Genomic DNA, 17,176 nt, shown 5'->3' on the forward strand with positions numbered 1-17,176 from the left:
CGTAGAAAGTATTTTTTTTTATCAAAGAGAAGTTGATGCTTGAAACAGACTTCCAACAAAGGTATAAAGTCAGCCAGTATATTAAGTGAATTTAAACATGCTTGGGACAGTAATTTATCATCTTTTTACCCTATTGATGATACTTTCAAGAGTATTGGGGGGTTAACACAATATTTTGCTACCTTCTCTGTCTTTTGTACATGGACTTTGTCTTTGTTGTAGTTTCGTATTGAACTTTTTTTCCTATGTTATTTTTGAAAATGCAAAACCTCCCTGGAGTTTGCATGTTCTCCCTCTGCCTGCGTGGGTTTCCTCTGGGTACTCCGGTTTCCTCCCACACTCCGAAAGACATGCTGGTAGGTCAATTGGCTCCTGTCTACATTGTCCCTAGTATGTGTATGTATGAATGTGAGTTAGGGACCTTAGATTGTACACCCCTTGAGGGTTAGGGACTGATGTGAATGTACAATATATATGTAAAGAGCTGCGTAAATTGATGGCGCTATATAAGTACCTGAAATAAAGCATAAAATGTATTAAAAATAAATAAATAATGCTTAGGACAATCCTAGATCTCCGCTAAACAAAAAGGTTATAGAATCAAGAAAGGGGCAGACTCCGTGGACCACTTGGTCTTTTTCTGCCATCTCTCTATGCTTATTAGGCATGTAAAAAAACATCTTCAACAGATGATGATAATGTAATCAATACTAACTGTAGAGTAATCACAGCACAGTGCATTTCAACCAAATAACTAAGACACCATTAATACTGATTCAATATATTTTATAATCCCTTAAAGCAGAAAATGAATATGTGATTGCTCACTAGATGCTTTTTGAAATACTGCATTTATCATAGCTGTGGGGATTTCATTTCATGTCACTTTACGGGTGTTTGCACTGTCTGATCACACAACAAATCACTGAAGCAATTTTTTAGAAATGATCATGTGCAGACAGCCTGGCTGGATCATGGTGTCAGCTATTAAGTGCTCCAATTTAGTGCCAATTTACTAAGTGCCTTTTTCGGAGCTCCGCAGCTAACGGAGGAATGCTTTCTGGATGGGTGTTTTCACAAACATCCAGCATCAACTGTGCTGACCTGATCTAAGTTTCTGACGAATATGTGAGGTTCGTTTCCAAATTATTTCTTTGTTTGGGGGGAAAAATCTGGCATTAAAGGGAGACCGTCAAGATTAGTCTATTATTGTAAAAATTTTAACATTTATCTTAAATTAGTCTGAACCTGCAAGACCTACGCATGCAAGATTTATATTTTAACCCTTTATTTAACAGATACCTCCCCCCTCAATTGCTGCCCTGCCCAGTGCTTGCACTCATGTTAATATCATGCTGTCTTCCACCTATTAGGTAGCCACAGGAATACCAAAAAAGCCGCACACCGACACACGTGCCGTCAGCATGAGGTCAGGCAGTTGGCAGTGACTAGTTCTGCAGAGAGTAAAGGGCTCATGTACACTGCAGCTGATAAACTCATGTTTAGGAGCTGTTCAGCATTTTTTTCAGCAGCCCCTGAACTCACCCTAATGTTTTCCTATGTGTCCATGTACACATCGTCATTTACAGTCATTTACAGGCATTTGAGTTTACAGTCTTTTTTTGAACGCAGAAAACTTGCATTCAGCAGTCGATTTTGTCAGCGTTTCAAACGCAAAATGCTTGTAAACACGGCAAATCACATTTATAAGCGTTTGCATCTGAAATTTTTTTTTAAACTCTTCCAGTTCCTGATGCTGTCCAGAGCCTTTTTTTCAATCATGAAAAATACATGCAAAGCATTTTCAAGGTACTCAGATGGACAAAACACTGAAAACAGGATGTTCCTACCAATAATGTCACACATTGTAATGACCAATTCACACCTCAGACCTCTTCCACCCTTGGAAACAAAAGATATGTTAATGACCATTCACACCTCAAATTCCTCATGAAGATCCCCTGACCAGTGGCCTTAATGACTCACTCGAACCAGACACCTTTCCCACCCTTGGAAACAAAAGAAATGTTAATGAGCAACTCACACCTAAACTAATCCCAACACATACTGCCGTCTCTGCTTCTACTCTCTCTATTTCTACGAAACAGTCTGAAATAGTTAATAATTTACCACTTTTCAGTGCATTATGGGCATTTGGGAGGTTCTCCTGTGCTTATCTTTACAAAATGCTTCTAAATGCAAACACACAAACGTGTTATGCAAACGCGGCTAAACAGACATTTTTTAACCTATGTCCAGAGAGTCAGTTTCCATCGTTCAGAAAAGTCCCGCGTACATGGGGCCTAAGGAAAGGTCTTGTTTCAAGTTGCCATTGAGTAAGGGGAAATCTCTTGTGAGGAATCCGACAGAAATAAAAGGCTCATAGAGGTTCTTGCCACCCCACCCTCCCAATTAAAAAAATAATAATACACATGTTTCTGTTACAGAGATTTCTCCTCACTTTCTGTCCTGTTAAGTGTTGGCTAACTTACTTTCAGGTTAAGTTGATCACCACAATGGTTGAAAGCTGATTTTGTATTTCATAAAAGTACACACTGATCAGATATAATCATTGTTACTCACTTTACCTATCAGTGGTCATAATGTTATCTCATTACAATGGCACTTTAAAGTGGGTAGGAAATATTAGGCAGCGAGTAAACATGTTGTCCCTGAAGTTAGTGTGTTAAAAACAGAAAAAATGGGCAAGCATAATGTTTTAAAGGTGCTTTGTCGAGGGCCAAATTGTAATACCTAGATAACTCCGTCAGAGCAACTCCAAACCTGCAGCACTTGCGGGAATTTCTCGGTCTGCAGTGGTCAGGAGCTACCAATAGCGATACAAGGAAGGAAAACCCACAAACTAGCAACAGGGTCATGGATGGCCAATGCTCATTGGTGCACACTGTTTGTTGGGTATGAGGCAGTGTAACGGCAGGCTGGTCAGAGTGCCCATGCTGGCCTGTGTATACAGCAAATAGCACATATATTGGGAATGTGAACATCAGAGCTAGACCAACGAGCAATGAAAGCAGGTGGCCTGATCTGATGAATCACATTTTCTTACATCAAGTGAATGGCTGGGTGCATGTGCATCACTTAACTGGGGAGATGGAAAGCTGACGGAGGCAGTATGATGATGTGGGCAATGTTCTGCTGGGAAACTTTGGGTCCTACCATTCATGTGGATGTTACTTTGCTATAAACCACCTACCTAAACATTGCTGCTGACCATGGAAATGGTATTCCCTGATGGCAAGGCCTGTTTCATCAGGATAATACTCCTTGCCACACTGCAAAAATGGTTGAATAATCGTTTGAGAAACAACAAAGAGTTTGAGGTGTTGACTTGGCTACTAAATCCTCCACATCTCAATCCAATCAAGCATCTGTGGGATGTGCTGGAAAAAAAGTCTGATATATGAAGGCCCCACCTGGCAACTTACAGGACTTAAAGGATCTGCTACTGATGGCTTGGGGCCAGACAACACAGCATACCTTCAGGGGTCTAGTGGAGTCCACACCTTGATGGATCTGGGCTGTTTTTGTGGCAAAAGGGGACCTACTCAATATTAGGTAGGTGGTCATAATGTTATAGCCGATTGGTAGTCTCTGGTGCTGCCATTTTGGATGTGGAAACCAGCTGCAACATCATTATATCTCAAAGCCTGCCACGCACTGGGCATGCACAAGGTATAGCAGCACTGTGAGACTAGTCTCAGAGGGACATGTGATGTGCCCAAGAGGCTGCAAAGGTTGGGGTGGGGAGTGTCCCAGGTTGACGTCATTCTCGCCTAGGCAAGAATTAAGGAAGTGGGAGCCGGTATCTGTCAAAAAAGTACCCGCTCCATGGAAAAGAAGCACTTCAATTGTGTTAGGAGTGTGGCGGATGAGTGGTACTTTCACCTTTGAGTAAAGGACAACTTTAAATCAATACCTAGAAAGCATATTTTTAAAAATGAACTCACAAGTGAAAATTTACACAGACCCGTCATATCTAAAGAATATTGCTTAGCATTAAAATCTGCTGCAGCGAAGTTACAGCTATGTAGTTTGCTCAGACATTGCAGTAGACCTGAGCAAGTAATTTTACACCAATAAGCTATTAAATGTTTCTCTGTAAAATACATTACAAAAACCAGTAAAAAGAAAACCTTGTGTAAACATTAAAAGCAATAAAATAAAGCTAATTCAGCATTAACCCACATCACACCTTTTCCATCCAATTTGCCTTCTGAAAACATTCTAAAATATTTCAGCAACCTAAAACATATACAGACTACATTAATAAGCAAGCCCCTACTGTGGGATAAATCATTAACATTAATACCAAGGGGACGCATACTACTTAACAAGAGCTGCTTTGAACTGGAAGCACACGGGAAAGGAAGCTTTCACCATAAATAAGGAAGTTTTACTTTGATTCAGACCACTGACAGTCCATGTTCCCAACACAAATCCACTTTGGCTCTTAATTCCTAAGCAGCTGCTTAAGCAGTTATTTAAATGTGTAGTACCAGAGAGACATACTAAAAGAATATTGTCAGGGGGATATGTAAGAGGCTAGACATCGAAAAGCATGGCAGCTGCCCATACAGGTCTATTTACACAGCAAGAATACTAGCATTATAACTGATCAGTCAACAAAAAGAATCCAACAAGACTTTAGCTGAAGATGAAAAAGAACAAGATACAGTAGTCTGAAATTACTAAAATTTGTGCAACCTTACTTTTGGAATAAATTGTTTGCCCCCTTAAGTTTTATATAAACAGGAAGACGACTTTTAGACTGAAAGTCAATGCTGAGAGGCTCCCTGTGGTCTTACAGCAGAAGGAAGGCTACCCTTGAAGACCCTCCTGAAAATACAGATTAGGAGTCCTGACTTTTCCCTGACTTTCCTGATCAGGAGATTTTCTCCTGCTTCTGACTGACCAAGTACATCCAAATGGCCAGCACTTTCAGAAGGTGATTAACACAAACACTCTCAGGAGCTGGGATCCAGTGTATTATCAGTGTGATGAGAGTGATCAATCATCAACACAGACTATTAGACTTCAGGGGGTCTCTCAGCTCTGGCATAAAGCCTGAAAGCATCATGAAAACAAGCACAACTAAGCGAGAGGGCAAGTCTAAATCAGTTGTGGCCAATTCCGTTTATGGAGGAAAACCATTAGAATTATTAACAATGTGTACATATTATATACACGCTAATTAGTCATTTTTGTGGGTTTTTTTTGTCACCCTTCCTAAATCAGTACAAAGAAAGATATAGAACAATCTGATGGGCACACAAAGTGCCCTAGCCTGTAGATTAGAACACATACCTAAATGATTTTCTCATGTCTCAAATTGTTGTCCTTAATAATTAGTGCATTAAGAAGGGAAGGGAAGATGGGAAGGAAACATTGATGGATGCTAGAAATTCTATCTAACATTGTACAGTGCAGTTTGTGTATTCAGAAACCCCAGCCTTATAATGTGATCATTTGCTAATGGCATAGATGGGATAAAAAGAGCCATTTGGACTCCTTAGCAGTTCATATCTGAACCCACACTAAGGGTTTACTCACACTAGCAGGTTTAACTGTGCCTGGGCACAGTTCACCCCCTTGAACCAGTTAGTTTGTGTAGCGAGTGCTCCAAATCATGCCCAAGAACAGTTAATTGCACAGTGCTAAGGACAATTTGGAAGATGGTCCAGTACAGTTCATTTCAGTGCGAGTTTAGACCACGCATGAACAAACTCCTCTCCATAGATCACTGGCCACAGAAGCAGGGATCACTGTCGTCCAGAGGTGATGATGTAAGTGTGCCTAGAAACACTTTCTGATAGCCCAGTATGAATGCAGATCAGCAGGGGAGTGGAGAGGGACAATCAAACTCGGGCAGTTTAGTTCAAGCAAGCCCAGTTGTGGTCTAGCTGAAATATGGATAATTGTGTCATGATGATACAATCCACGCCATCACTTTACATATGGCAAATCCCTTGTTGACCAAAGCTCACAGAGTTAGGATTGTCTAACAGAAATGAGAAAGTGGATCCCTATACCAGGTCACCCAGCAGAAAACTGACAATACACATAGAAAACTGACAATACACAGCCTTATCCAGATCAGGTCATGATTCAGGCAAACCAAATCTCTCATCATCACTGTATTCTGGTCATTGGGTCATTTGACAACTGTAGGCACACTTTTTGAATATTCTTATAACACAAGGTGGTCCTCCAGTGGATCGAAGGACCTGTTAAAGCAATCTGATAATTTGTTTTTATTTGTTTCAGCAGATACCTAAAAAGGTAATCTTGTATATCCAACAAAGCAGCAGTTCTCCACAGTGAAAAAGTCTGAACCCCCTGATTTTGTACACAGTACACGTCCAGGACAGGGAGCAAAGTGTTGTCACTACTGGAGTGTTTGGGAGCCATGAGAAAACATAAGAATGTTTAACTTATCGGAATCTACCGAAAACTGAAATATGAGCTTTGGAGGACTAACCCTTCAATGGCATAGCAGGGCGTAGTCTGCACCATTGGCCAAACCGTGTTTTATACATGCAGAAAAGCAGAAAACATAATTTCTTACCATATGTTAAAATGTACAGTGGTTTTCCATTTGTGTCCATAGTGGTAAGGCAGGGCGCTTTAGGCGATATGGTTCCCCATCTCTGCAGCGCTGCTTCCAATGAAGGAGGCCAGTTAGTGACTACACCTAGCTGTTCCCCTCTCATGGCTAACATCTGTGCTCCTTCTGGTTTTGGCTGGTTTGGATCAGGCTGTTGCACTTGGAAAATAAGGAAGAGGACACATTAGTATTATTAGTAGTAAAAGTATCCACATACCTACACCTAATGAGCACTTCAGCTTTATCCAAGTGAAACACCTTAAATGTTCTAAGTGTTAGACTTCTGTCACACTAGGGCTTTGCCAAAACTTCACTCATCTTCTCCAATAAAGTCACTCCCCAGCTGTCTGAACCAAGAAGGTGACACTCTATACTGTTATATAGCTAACAAATTCAATACTGAAGTGTTCCAGCCAGTAAGACAGTGACTTCCATTAGGAAGAGTGGCATTTTAAGGATTCTGCTTTTGCTGAGGTGACACCAGCAGCAGAATTATCAGTGTGACGTGACACTAAAAGAGTAAAACTGTCATACAGCAATATGTTTACAGATAAACAATACATTCAATAATAAGCACATTGTACAATTAATTTCAGAGTTTTTGGCTTACAAGGGCACTAAAAGAAGCGGTTCATCTATGCAGACAGTAGCCACAGATATCCATTATTTCTAGTGCAATGCAAAGCTTTTCAACATTGAATATATCCACATCAATACTACACACCTACCGACAGCAAATTTATAAGATTACATACAAAAATAATGAAGAAAAACATTTTGTCTTGACTAGAGCACTTTAGTAGAAGAACATGTATAGACACTAGAGGAGTAGCTGCAGCAGTCCTGCATCTGGAACAACATGAAGGGAGTCATGAGCTGGATGCAAAAAGCCTAATGGGCAAGTCAGAAACCTCAGAGTGAGTACGAATGACCCTGGTGAAGAGAGAGAGTTGCTAATACTAGGTACTCATGAAAATTTTTTGTTTCGTACAACTAATTATATAATGTTAGTGCAGCAATCTCCCCCACTGAGCTCTTGTGTTCTGACAGGGGGACTGCAACCCCTTCCAGAACACACAGATCGGAGCTGGCAGCCATTGGCTGCCAGCGCTGATCGGATGCTGGTTTTCCAGCATGCCCATTTGACAGAAGCCAATGTTAGACTGCCTTCTGTCAAACAGGCTGCTGTACATACTGGCCAAATGTTGGCTGGTTCATGTTGAACTGGCCGATACCAGACAATATTTGGCCCACGTGTACCAGCCTTAAGGGAAGGTGGCTTAGAGGTGACATGCAGTTTGCAGTCAGTAAAGTGCAGAAACATGAATCTTGGTGTGGACATTCCTTTCTTGAGAACATAAGGGCTAATGGCCAGGAATGTTGTGGGAAGGCCTCTGGCAAGGAGTGAGACACAATATCACAAAGGCAAACTACCAGCAGGTGGGTCCCTGCCCTATCTAAGAAGAGGTGGGGCAGCAGCTTGGGTTATTTGGCACCAACCATCAGCCAATCACAAACCCCCTTACAAGCTTAAAAGCTGAACACTATGCAGAAAACACTTTCTCTTATACAGTTAAGAAATATGACTGGTCTTGCCCCTGCCTGCGACTGGACAGTAAAGAAGAAGCAGCTGACAGATGAAGTCAACCCTCTGATTTCTCCTCCTATTGGACAGATTTCTTTATACAATCTGAGCTCTGTTTTTCAGGGAAGTGCAAGAGGGTGACTGTGTCAAATTCATATACACACACTATTTGCTTTTAAAAATAGATCGAATGATTTCTTTTCAAATGAACTGGTCTTTTACCAGCCTGGAGATTAGTTTTAAATTAGTCTACTCAGTATGTGTTCATTTGCTGCTGATCTTCCTATCTCACTAAGTCTACCAGACAGGCTATCACCCACTGAAACACAATAGACTTTGCAGTGTCTAATGATGCCACATGCTCACAATGGTCCTGGTTGTCATGGATCATGCCATTTTACTTAGGCTTTAGATTATATAGAGATGTTCAGGAGCAGCAGTTTTATTGATAGCCAGCAAGGAACTTGGCAATATTGACATATGTCTAGCTGATTCAATCAATTCGTGAATTTTAATGATAGGTCTGTTTGAATCCCAAGCAAATTTGCAGTGTTATTTCTAATTTATTTGTAATACTATATCAAAACAGAAAATAAATGTTGGATATTAGATTCTTATTCAAGCCTAGTAACATATAAACTGTGGTAATAGACCTTATATTACTTCAGAGCTACTGTCGTGTTTATTCCTGCTATGTAATTAAGTTAAACTAGGGGTAGAGAAGATGATTATTATGATATTAATGTTCTGCCAGATACAGATTATTATTTATTGGCTCCGGGCATCTCCAGCACTTCTGCTTGAATTAATACTGAAAAACCGATCACATTCAGTTAGTGGATTCATGGCGGCATTCCAATTCTAGGAAAGTCAGGTGCACAGTGTATATTAAGTTCGACATACCAGGACTATGTGTAATTCTACACACCGGTGTTTCCTTTTACCTATGTCTAGTTATGTAATACATAATACGAAATACATAATACTTTCTCACAGGGCTTTTTTTCAGTGGGAATGCAGGGGAATGCATTTCCGGCACCTTCAGCCCTGAATGTATGTAATGACAAGGATCTATTGTCACTATTTTTGCATAGTAGTCTATAGTTGCTGGAGAGGGATCTATTATTGCTTGGAGGTCAATTGTTGCTGAAATGGATCTACTGTTAGGGGAAGATATGTTATTGCTACTGGGGATCTGTTGTTGCTGGGGTGGTATTTTGTTGCAGGGCTCAGTTGTTGCTGGTAGGATCTACTGTTACTGGGGGGAGGAGATTTTGTTGCCGGCAGCAGGGGATCTATTTTACTGCTTTTCTTGTAATCATTAAGAAATTCCATACAAAATGATACTTGGATCTGTATTCTCTAAAAGGAGCAGTACGGGGAGGTGTAGGGGTAGGAACCGGGGGACTGTGCTCGGAGGTGGGTAGTGGAACAGAAACAAGGGGTGACTCAGAAGGGGGGGGGGTTCCTGCACCTATTCTCAGCAAAAGAAAAGTCCTGCTATATCGATTTCTCTACCATGTGCATATAATAGTATCAATAATTAAGGGTCTACTTAATTCAAACTGGACAAAGGAACACAAGCACAAAATTGGAGATGTTGAATGTAATGACCACACAGAAACATGTAGCCAGAAGTATCAGTGACAGGGGACACGAAGAAGCATGCATTTTGCTTTGTGCAATAGAAAAAAAACTTGCCAGGAGTCTGTCAGTGATTTAGATATCTGCCTATAATTTGTTCCACAAATAAAGACTTTTCATTAGCTTTTTAAATTAAAGTATTAGGTATGTTTGTATGTATTGTGGTATTTGTACCACTGATATGATAACCTGATTTCAAAATAGTTTGTTTTCAGGCAAATGGGAAAAAAATATACCTTCCTCGCATACCCATAATTGGGTATCTGCTCAGATAGGAGGAGAAATTAATTTATTACGGTAAAAAAAAAAACTTCTAGGTCTCCTAAAAACACATTGAGGCTTCTCAAGAGATGCAAAACTCAAGACTAGAGGGCTATTAGTGCAAACATTACATTTACATAAGCTCATTTAAATGTATTCCAAGGAGCTTGCATCCCAAAGGTTCCCATTACCACAGGAAAGCGTAAAAACTGCATTGACAGGTTAGGTATATGATTAACCAAGTAAGCTCACAAGAATGAAGAAAAGTGTTTCTACCACACAGTAGCAGTACGAAGCAGTAGTTAGGATTGTGAGGGTCAGGACCTAGGAGCAAGCACCAATCCTGACTAGGACCACAACGGCAGGGCATTTGGAACTCTTCTTTAAACAAAGCATATACTGTAAGCTTCATACAGAGGTTCTTAAAGGACCTCAGCCTAAATGGCCCTAAAACATATGAGTGCATGTGTAACTGTGCAAGGGACATGACAATGTATGCTAATATATATAAGGAAATGTTGTAAGCAATTCTCTGTATGACAGCCTTTTCAACCAGGCTTCTGAGGTACCATGGGGTGCCTTTTGGGGTGAATTGGCAAAATACCTATAAATTGCTTCAAACAACCCACAAATTGTCAACAAGCCGGCAGTACGATCAAGTCTTTGTATTTTTTGTTTCACAAAGCCTCAGGTTTTTATTGTGCAGAATTACAACTTTGGGAACCATGCACGTCAGCTGCCAGCATCCTAGCAACAAATGATACCACAGGTTGATAGGAGAGAGGTTAGGCGCCTGTGGATGACTTTGTTTGCCCCTTTGCCTGCCCTTCTTTGTCAGCATTGGGGTCAGGTTAGCTGAGTGTGATTAAGAAAGTGAGGGAGGAGAAAAAAAGATGGAATACCAGTGGTTACCAGCGTGCAAAGGTTTATTTACTTTGTAAGAATAAATCACCTTTATTAGTTTAGCTTTTTACAATTTAGAATGGGATGCCTGGAGATTGTGCTGAATTTTAAAGGGTTCCTTGACTGAAAAAAGGTTGAGGAATGCTGTATAGGATTGCATGGTATGCTGGCAGCATATAAATACAAGCAGTCCTTGAATTACAAACATCCAACTTACATACGACTCATACTTAAGAAACGAGGCAGCTTGATGTCACGCTGATCCTGGAAACCGCCGGGCAGCCATCTTGTTGCTCACTGTATGCTGCCACCTACTGTCTGTCAGACATGTTAACAATCCCACATCACTGCATGGCCAGTTAACCCTTCCCTATACTATCCAAAACGTAAATCGTTTTTTGGCTGGAGTTACACTTGTAACTGCCCCAACCTACATACAAATTCAACTTAAGAACAAACCTACAGAACCTATCTGGTTCATAACCTAGGGACTGCTTGCATGGGAAATAAAATTACAAATGTAACAAATGAAACGCAGTAACCAAAAACATTCTAAAGAGATGCACATTGGATTATCTTCAAATGGTAACCCAGAACTCCAAAAGAAGATGGGATTTATATTAGAAGTAGTTGTTGAGTGGAGGTTTTAGCATACTGTTTAAACAGATAACGGTGCAACCACTAATCTCTTACTGTATATTCTACATTCGATGTTCTGTCACTAGATGGTAGTGTTTAATGTTTGTGAAATGTAATGTTTTCTCTTTCGTAACTACGTAGTTATGATGTAATTTCCAGTCTCTCTGTTCCTGTTGTTTCCAATAAAAAAAAGTGCTCAGCCATATGTCTAACAACATCTTAAAGCGGAGTTCCAATCACTCTGTAAAAAATTAAGTCAGCAGCTAAAAAAACAGTAGCTGCTGACTTTTAAAAAACAGCCACTCCCCTGTCCCACGATCCCGCGTTGCCCCACCGCAGCCCGTTTCACCGGCCGTCCTGTATTCTAGGCACCGGCATCTTCAGTGTGGGCACCCGGCTATGACAGCTTGCAGCTTCACCGCCGGCTGCCCACTGCGCATGCGCGAGTAGCGCTGCACGTCCTGAATGGCCCCGTCGCCTTCTGGGACCTGTCACGTGTCCCACAAGACTTCGGGGAGGGAGGGTAGGAGGACAACTTCCATTTCTGATCGCCTAGGCGATTGCAGCAGAAGTGGGAGTGGGTACCGGTCAAATTCCCCCCGTGCTCCCCAAAGGTGCCAATCCTTAATGGGGAGCGGGGGAGCAATCTTTAAAGCAGAACTTCCCCTTTTGGTGGAACTCCACTTTAACTGGTAAGAGTCATACCTGCAGCAACTTTTCAACAAAAATTAAGATATATTGTACATCTTTCTGAAGGAACTAAATATGTTGGGTGTACAAGCAGCATTAAGAACAACTCCCACTAGGAATAACATTAGTTTTTTGCTTACCTTCCAATAATTCCTCAAAATCATCTACAAAGAATTCTCGTAAAGGAGGCCTCTTTGGCCTTTTTAAGGTGTTGACAAGTTGCTGGATTTTTGCAGACACTCTACTGCTTACAGGAACGCCTGCAGGAACAAAAATAACAAATATCACAAGATAACTCCATGGAGAACTAACACTGGCAGATGACAGAAGACGACTGGCATTAATATCTGAGCATTACGGAGGTGCAGCTTAACAACTAATGTAAGCTCATGTGGTGCAATAATACAAAAACAATTATAATGGGCCAATATAACAGACCGAGATTTAACATGTAAGTAAAGCCAAAACCTTTATTTGTCCCATTGGGGAGATTTTCTTCACTTTCTCTCAGAGATACACCAGGAAGTAGAAGAAACAATGTGCCTAAAATGAAGTGAAAACCCATCTTATCTGGCTTATTCTCTTCTGGTTCTTCTTTCTTCTATTCTACTGCTACATCTTTCTATTACTCTTTTTCTGAAGTTTATTTGTTATAAGGATTATCTTTATGTATGCAAAATGCTTAAAAAAAAATCTTGGAATTAAACTTTTATTGCTGAATGTCAATAGTCCATAGACATCATAAGCAGTAACTACACGGGCTACATCACGTACCCCCTTTTTTCACCCATGTGTTATGTTGGCTACTTTATGTACTACTCATTTGTAGATTATCATACTTCCCTGAATACTAAATAAAGAATAAAAAAAACCATCTTAGATAGCTGTCACTGAAACAGGTATCCATATTGGAAGATTTCCTCTTACGTCTATGTTCCAGTGTCAGCTGTAAAATGTTGGATCTTTCATTACTTTCTGTGTGAGTGATGATGGTTAGAAGGACAAAAAAAAACCATTGGAGACACAGAAAATAATAAAAACCTGAGGGAGGGTTAAATATTTCCTATTCTATCCAAAATGAACAAACCCCATTTGGTCTTAAATTTGTGGAACATAATAATTTACTTAAATAAAACCTGTCATGGGAAATTTTGAAGACTATCGTTGCTAATCATGTATTCTGAAATGCTCGTCACCTTGCTGATGCATTTCAGGAAGCATGTTTTGGCCCCTTACTAAAAATTTTTTTACATTTTTCAAGTAAGACACAGCCAGGCACCAAGTATTTTTTTAGAAGACCAACAATGGCAGTCTTCAGGAAAGGGCCACTGTAAGCTAATTCCATTACTATCATGTGCTTTCTCCACTTTGAAGCGGGCATTCTTTTTCGTATGTGGTACCTTCCTCCCCATATATTTACAAGTCTTAAAAGGCACAGAATACACATATGTAAATGACAGTACTGAAATAACTCAGCACTGGGTCCTGGGCTCTATTCCTACCCAGCCTATTTCATGGAGTTTGCATAGCCTCACTGTTTGCGTGTGTTTCCTCCAAGTGCTTTGATTACAGCCCACAATCTAATAACACAATGTCAGGACATCTCTAGAGTATATGTCTATGTGCGGTAAGATTATCAGATTGGGAGATCCTTTGGGAACAGAGAATGATTTAACTGAAGGTTCTCCAGCATTATATACATTAGATTTAGTTATTGTAACAAATACTAGAGAAATAAAAAAATCAATGTCGATCATTGCATGCATCTTTTTTTAATTCATGTTTTATTTATTTATTTTTTTTATAGGTACTTATATAGCGCTGTCAATTTATGCAGCGCTTTACATATATTGCACATTCACATCAGTCCCTACCCTCAAGGAGCTTACAAATCGAAGGTTCCCAACTCACATTAATGCATACATGTACTAGGGCTAATTTAGTCAGGAGCCAATTAACCAGCATGTCTTTGGAATGTGGGAGGAAACCAGAGTACCCAGTGAAAACCCATGCAGGCACAGGGAGAACATGCAAACTCCAGGCAGCTGGTGCCATGGTTGGGATTCGAACCAACGACCCAAGTACTGCTAGCCACTGTGCTGCCATTGTTTTACTGCATATTGAAAATCATGAATATTTCCACAATAAAGGTCCTTTCAAGCACATTACTACTGTTGGTCTCCAGGCATCATAACTTGTGGCTGTGCAACTATTGTTAAAGCTAAATAGGCACAAGTCTGAATATAATTTAATGATTTATAAGCAGCATTTTATTCAGTGGAAGCCACAATGATAAATGTACAAAATGTAAAAAAAATATTGACCCAGCCCTTTCCTACCTTCTGAGTCTCTTTATTGGTCAGCAATTCTACCCATCTGATCAAATGACCAACAGACAGGCTCAGAAAGAGAAAGGGCCATCTCAACTTTTTAAAGCAGTAAACATTTGCATAAAATTATAAAGGATACCATACTTCTCTGTATCTGCTGAGTGTAATCTCTGCTGTATACATTATTTCATCACATGCCCAGTTCAAGACAGGTTCCCTTTAAACTAAAGCTACCAGGCTTGTTAGATGCACTGATAACTGGAATGCTTCAGTGATCTACCAGCAGAGGTTTAATGCACATACAATTAGTAAGCCACAATGCCAGAGGCGATACTCATTAATGTGGAAGTAGAGAAATTGCAGGCCTCTGGAATACAGCAAGTATTAATTAATATTCACTGCTCTCAAAATGAACTTCATCTCAAATACAGTGGACTGAAATTTGTTCACTCAGATCCAGCTCGCCTTTCAAATCACTCATGACTTTGGCTAAAGTTCATAATTAGGACAAGTAAGAACACAGCAGATTCTACATAGGAGGGCAGTTGACATGTAGGTACTGTATGATCCAAATGCTCAATAATCACTGTTCAGTTTGAGCAGTGCTTGGGATTGGGCAGTTTGTGAACTTATTGGGGGTTATGAGTGCTTCGGATTATGAACACAGATGGGAACGTTTCTCTCTGCCTAGTGAAAGGTAGCCTCAGGGCTAACTAAAATATCAGTACTTTTTGATTCACTTCTAAGATGAAAAGAATTTACACATTTTTAATTACAGTTAACCTTCAGCTAATATTTCAACACTGGATGGACCTCATTTATTCATCCACTGGCTTTCATATCTCTAATTAACTCTCCCCACTGTGGGTTCAAGTGGTTGTAAGCCTCAGACATGAAATATGAACAAAGCATATCCCTCTATAGTGTGTACTTATCTCAATTAAGAACACTAAGTGTCATTTCTGTCTGCTGCCTTGTTCCTCTACTATCCACCAAAGTCCCTTCTGACAAGTTTTCCTGACACCAGGAGAAAAAAGGTGACAGGGGAGGAACCTCCAGTAGATTGACAGCCTCAGATCTGTTTCTGTAAGCTGTTTGAGGGTAGGGGGTGTGTCCCTTCCCTCCAATCAGCTATTAGTGCTCCCCTCTGCAGAGTGTAAATTCAACTCTTAACCCCCCCCCCCCCCCATTTTTTCTGAATTCTTAGACAAGCTTCAGAAATTCAGCACACTGAACAGCTGTACAGAAGAGAAAAGACTGCAGATAGATAGGTACAACTTATTTAGGAGGATTTGTTTCACCTCTGTGTAGCGCCTGAGGCCATTCACTTCACTGGGTATACGTAAGGGTTGACCTCTGGAAGATTTTACCCCCTAATGACCAGGCTATATTTTGCTAATCGGCACAGTGCTACTTTAACTGACAATTGCACACTCATGTAATACTGTAGAGAAGACCTGGTGATAAGCATGTGCTGGAGTTAGTGACAGCACAGCCGTTTGGGTGCGTGCACGCCCCCTACCCGAAAATGCAAAATCACGTGTATATATATATATATATATATATATATATATATATATATATATATATATATATATGCGATTCTGCTCATCCAGCCCGCACTGTAGCAGTAAAACTACAGTGCGCAGTCGGCAAGTGGAGGATATACAAAATGTAAATATTTAATATCACATTAAGTTTAAATTAAACCCTTTCATACGCCCATCAAAGTCACGAGCCTCAGGTGATACACAGTGATGATTTAAATCCTCCTACATAAGCTGTACCTGTTTATCTTCAGCCTTCTCTTCTCTACACATTTTCAAAATACACTGTTTAGATGGTATTTCTCAGCTTCCAGGAGGCAGGGGGCTGGGATCTGATGTCACATACTGAACAGCACAGAGCTGAGTGTAATCTGGGACCTGAGTGGGGAAAAGGATACACCCATCTCTACATAGTCTCTCAGGGAAACATGCACCACTGAGGCTGTCAATCATCTGCTGTGTGTTAGTGGGAGGCTGAGCCCTCTTAAGAAAAAACTGTCAGAAGTGACTCATGCAGATAGAAGAAGGAGAGAGCAGACAGGATCCACACAAAGTGCTATGGACTGAGGCAAGTACACACTATATGACAGCATGCTTTGAAAAATTAAAAATGAATTAGATAGTTTTTCAGTTTGTGGTGCTCAGGTATTATTATTTATTATACAGTATTTATAAAGCGCCAATAGTTCGCTCAGCGCTGTACATTACAAAGGGGGACAGAACATGTGACAGAACAATAACAATACAATGCAAAACATTAGGGGATTGAGGGCCCTGGTCTTTCGAGCTTACAATCTAGGAGGGAGGGGATGGTGGCACAGGAAGAGATAGCTGTGGGGAATGGAGTGGTAGGAAGAGTGGAAGAGGTCGGCAAGTTAGCAGGGGGTGGGGTAGGCTTCCCTGAAGAGATGGGTTTTCAGGGTGCGCCTAAAGGAGAGGAGAGTAGGTGATA

General features: G+C 40.5%; 1 protein-coding gene across 6 annotated transcripts in view; it reads right to left on the reverse strand.

Moving 5' to 3' along the window:
• Positions 1-17,176, reverse strand: part of DIP2C (DIP2 acetate--CoA ligase C (putative)) — a 627,226-nt gene that overhangs the window by 241,893 nt on the left and 368,157 nt on the right. For all 6 annotated transcript variants that reach the window (XM_089668744.1, XM_089668740.1, XM_089668739.1 and 3 more), the window contains 2 exons: positions 12,488-12,607; positions 6,587-6,784 (listed from right to left, as the gene is read on the reverse strand). In XM_089668744.1, coding sequence (XP_089524870.1) covers positions 6,587-6,784; positions 12,488-12,607 — 318 coding nt within the window. The remainder of the gene's footprint in view (positions 1-6,586; positions 6,785-12,487; positions 12,608-17,176) is intronic.

The sequence above is a fragment of the Staurois parvus genome, unplaced genomic scaffold, assembly GCF_062004578.1.
Source record: "Staurois parvus isolate SC_StPar_1 unplaced genomic scaffold, SC_StPar_1.0 ptg000061l, whole genome shotgun sequence".
Classification (NCBI taxonomy): Eukaryota; Metazoa; Chordata; class Amphibia; order Anura; family Ranidae; genus Staurois; species Staurois parvus.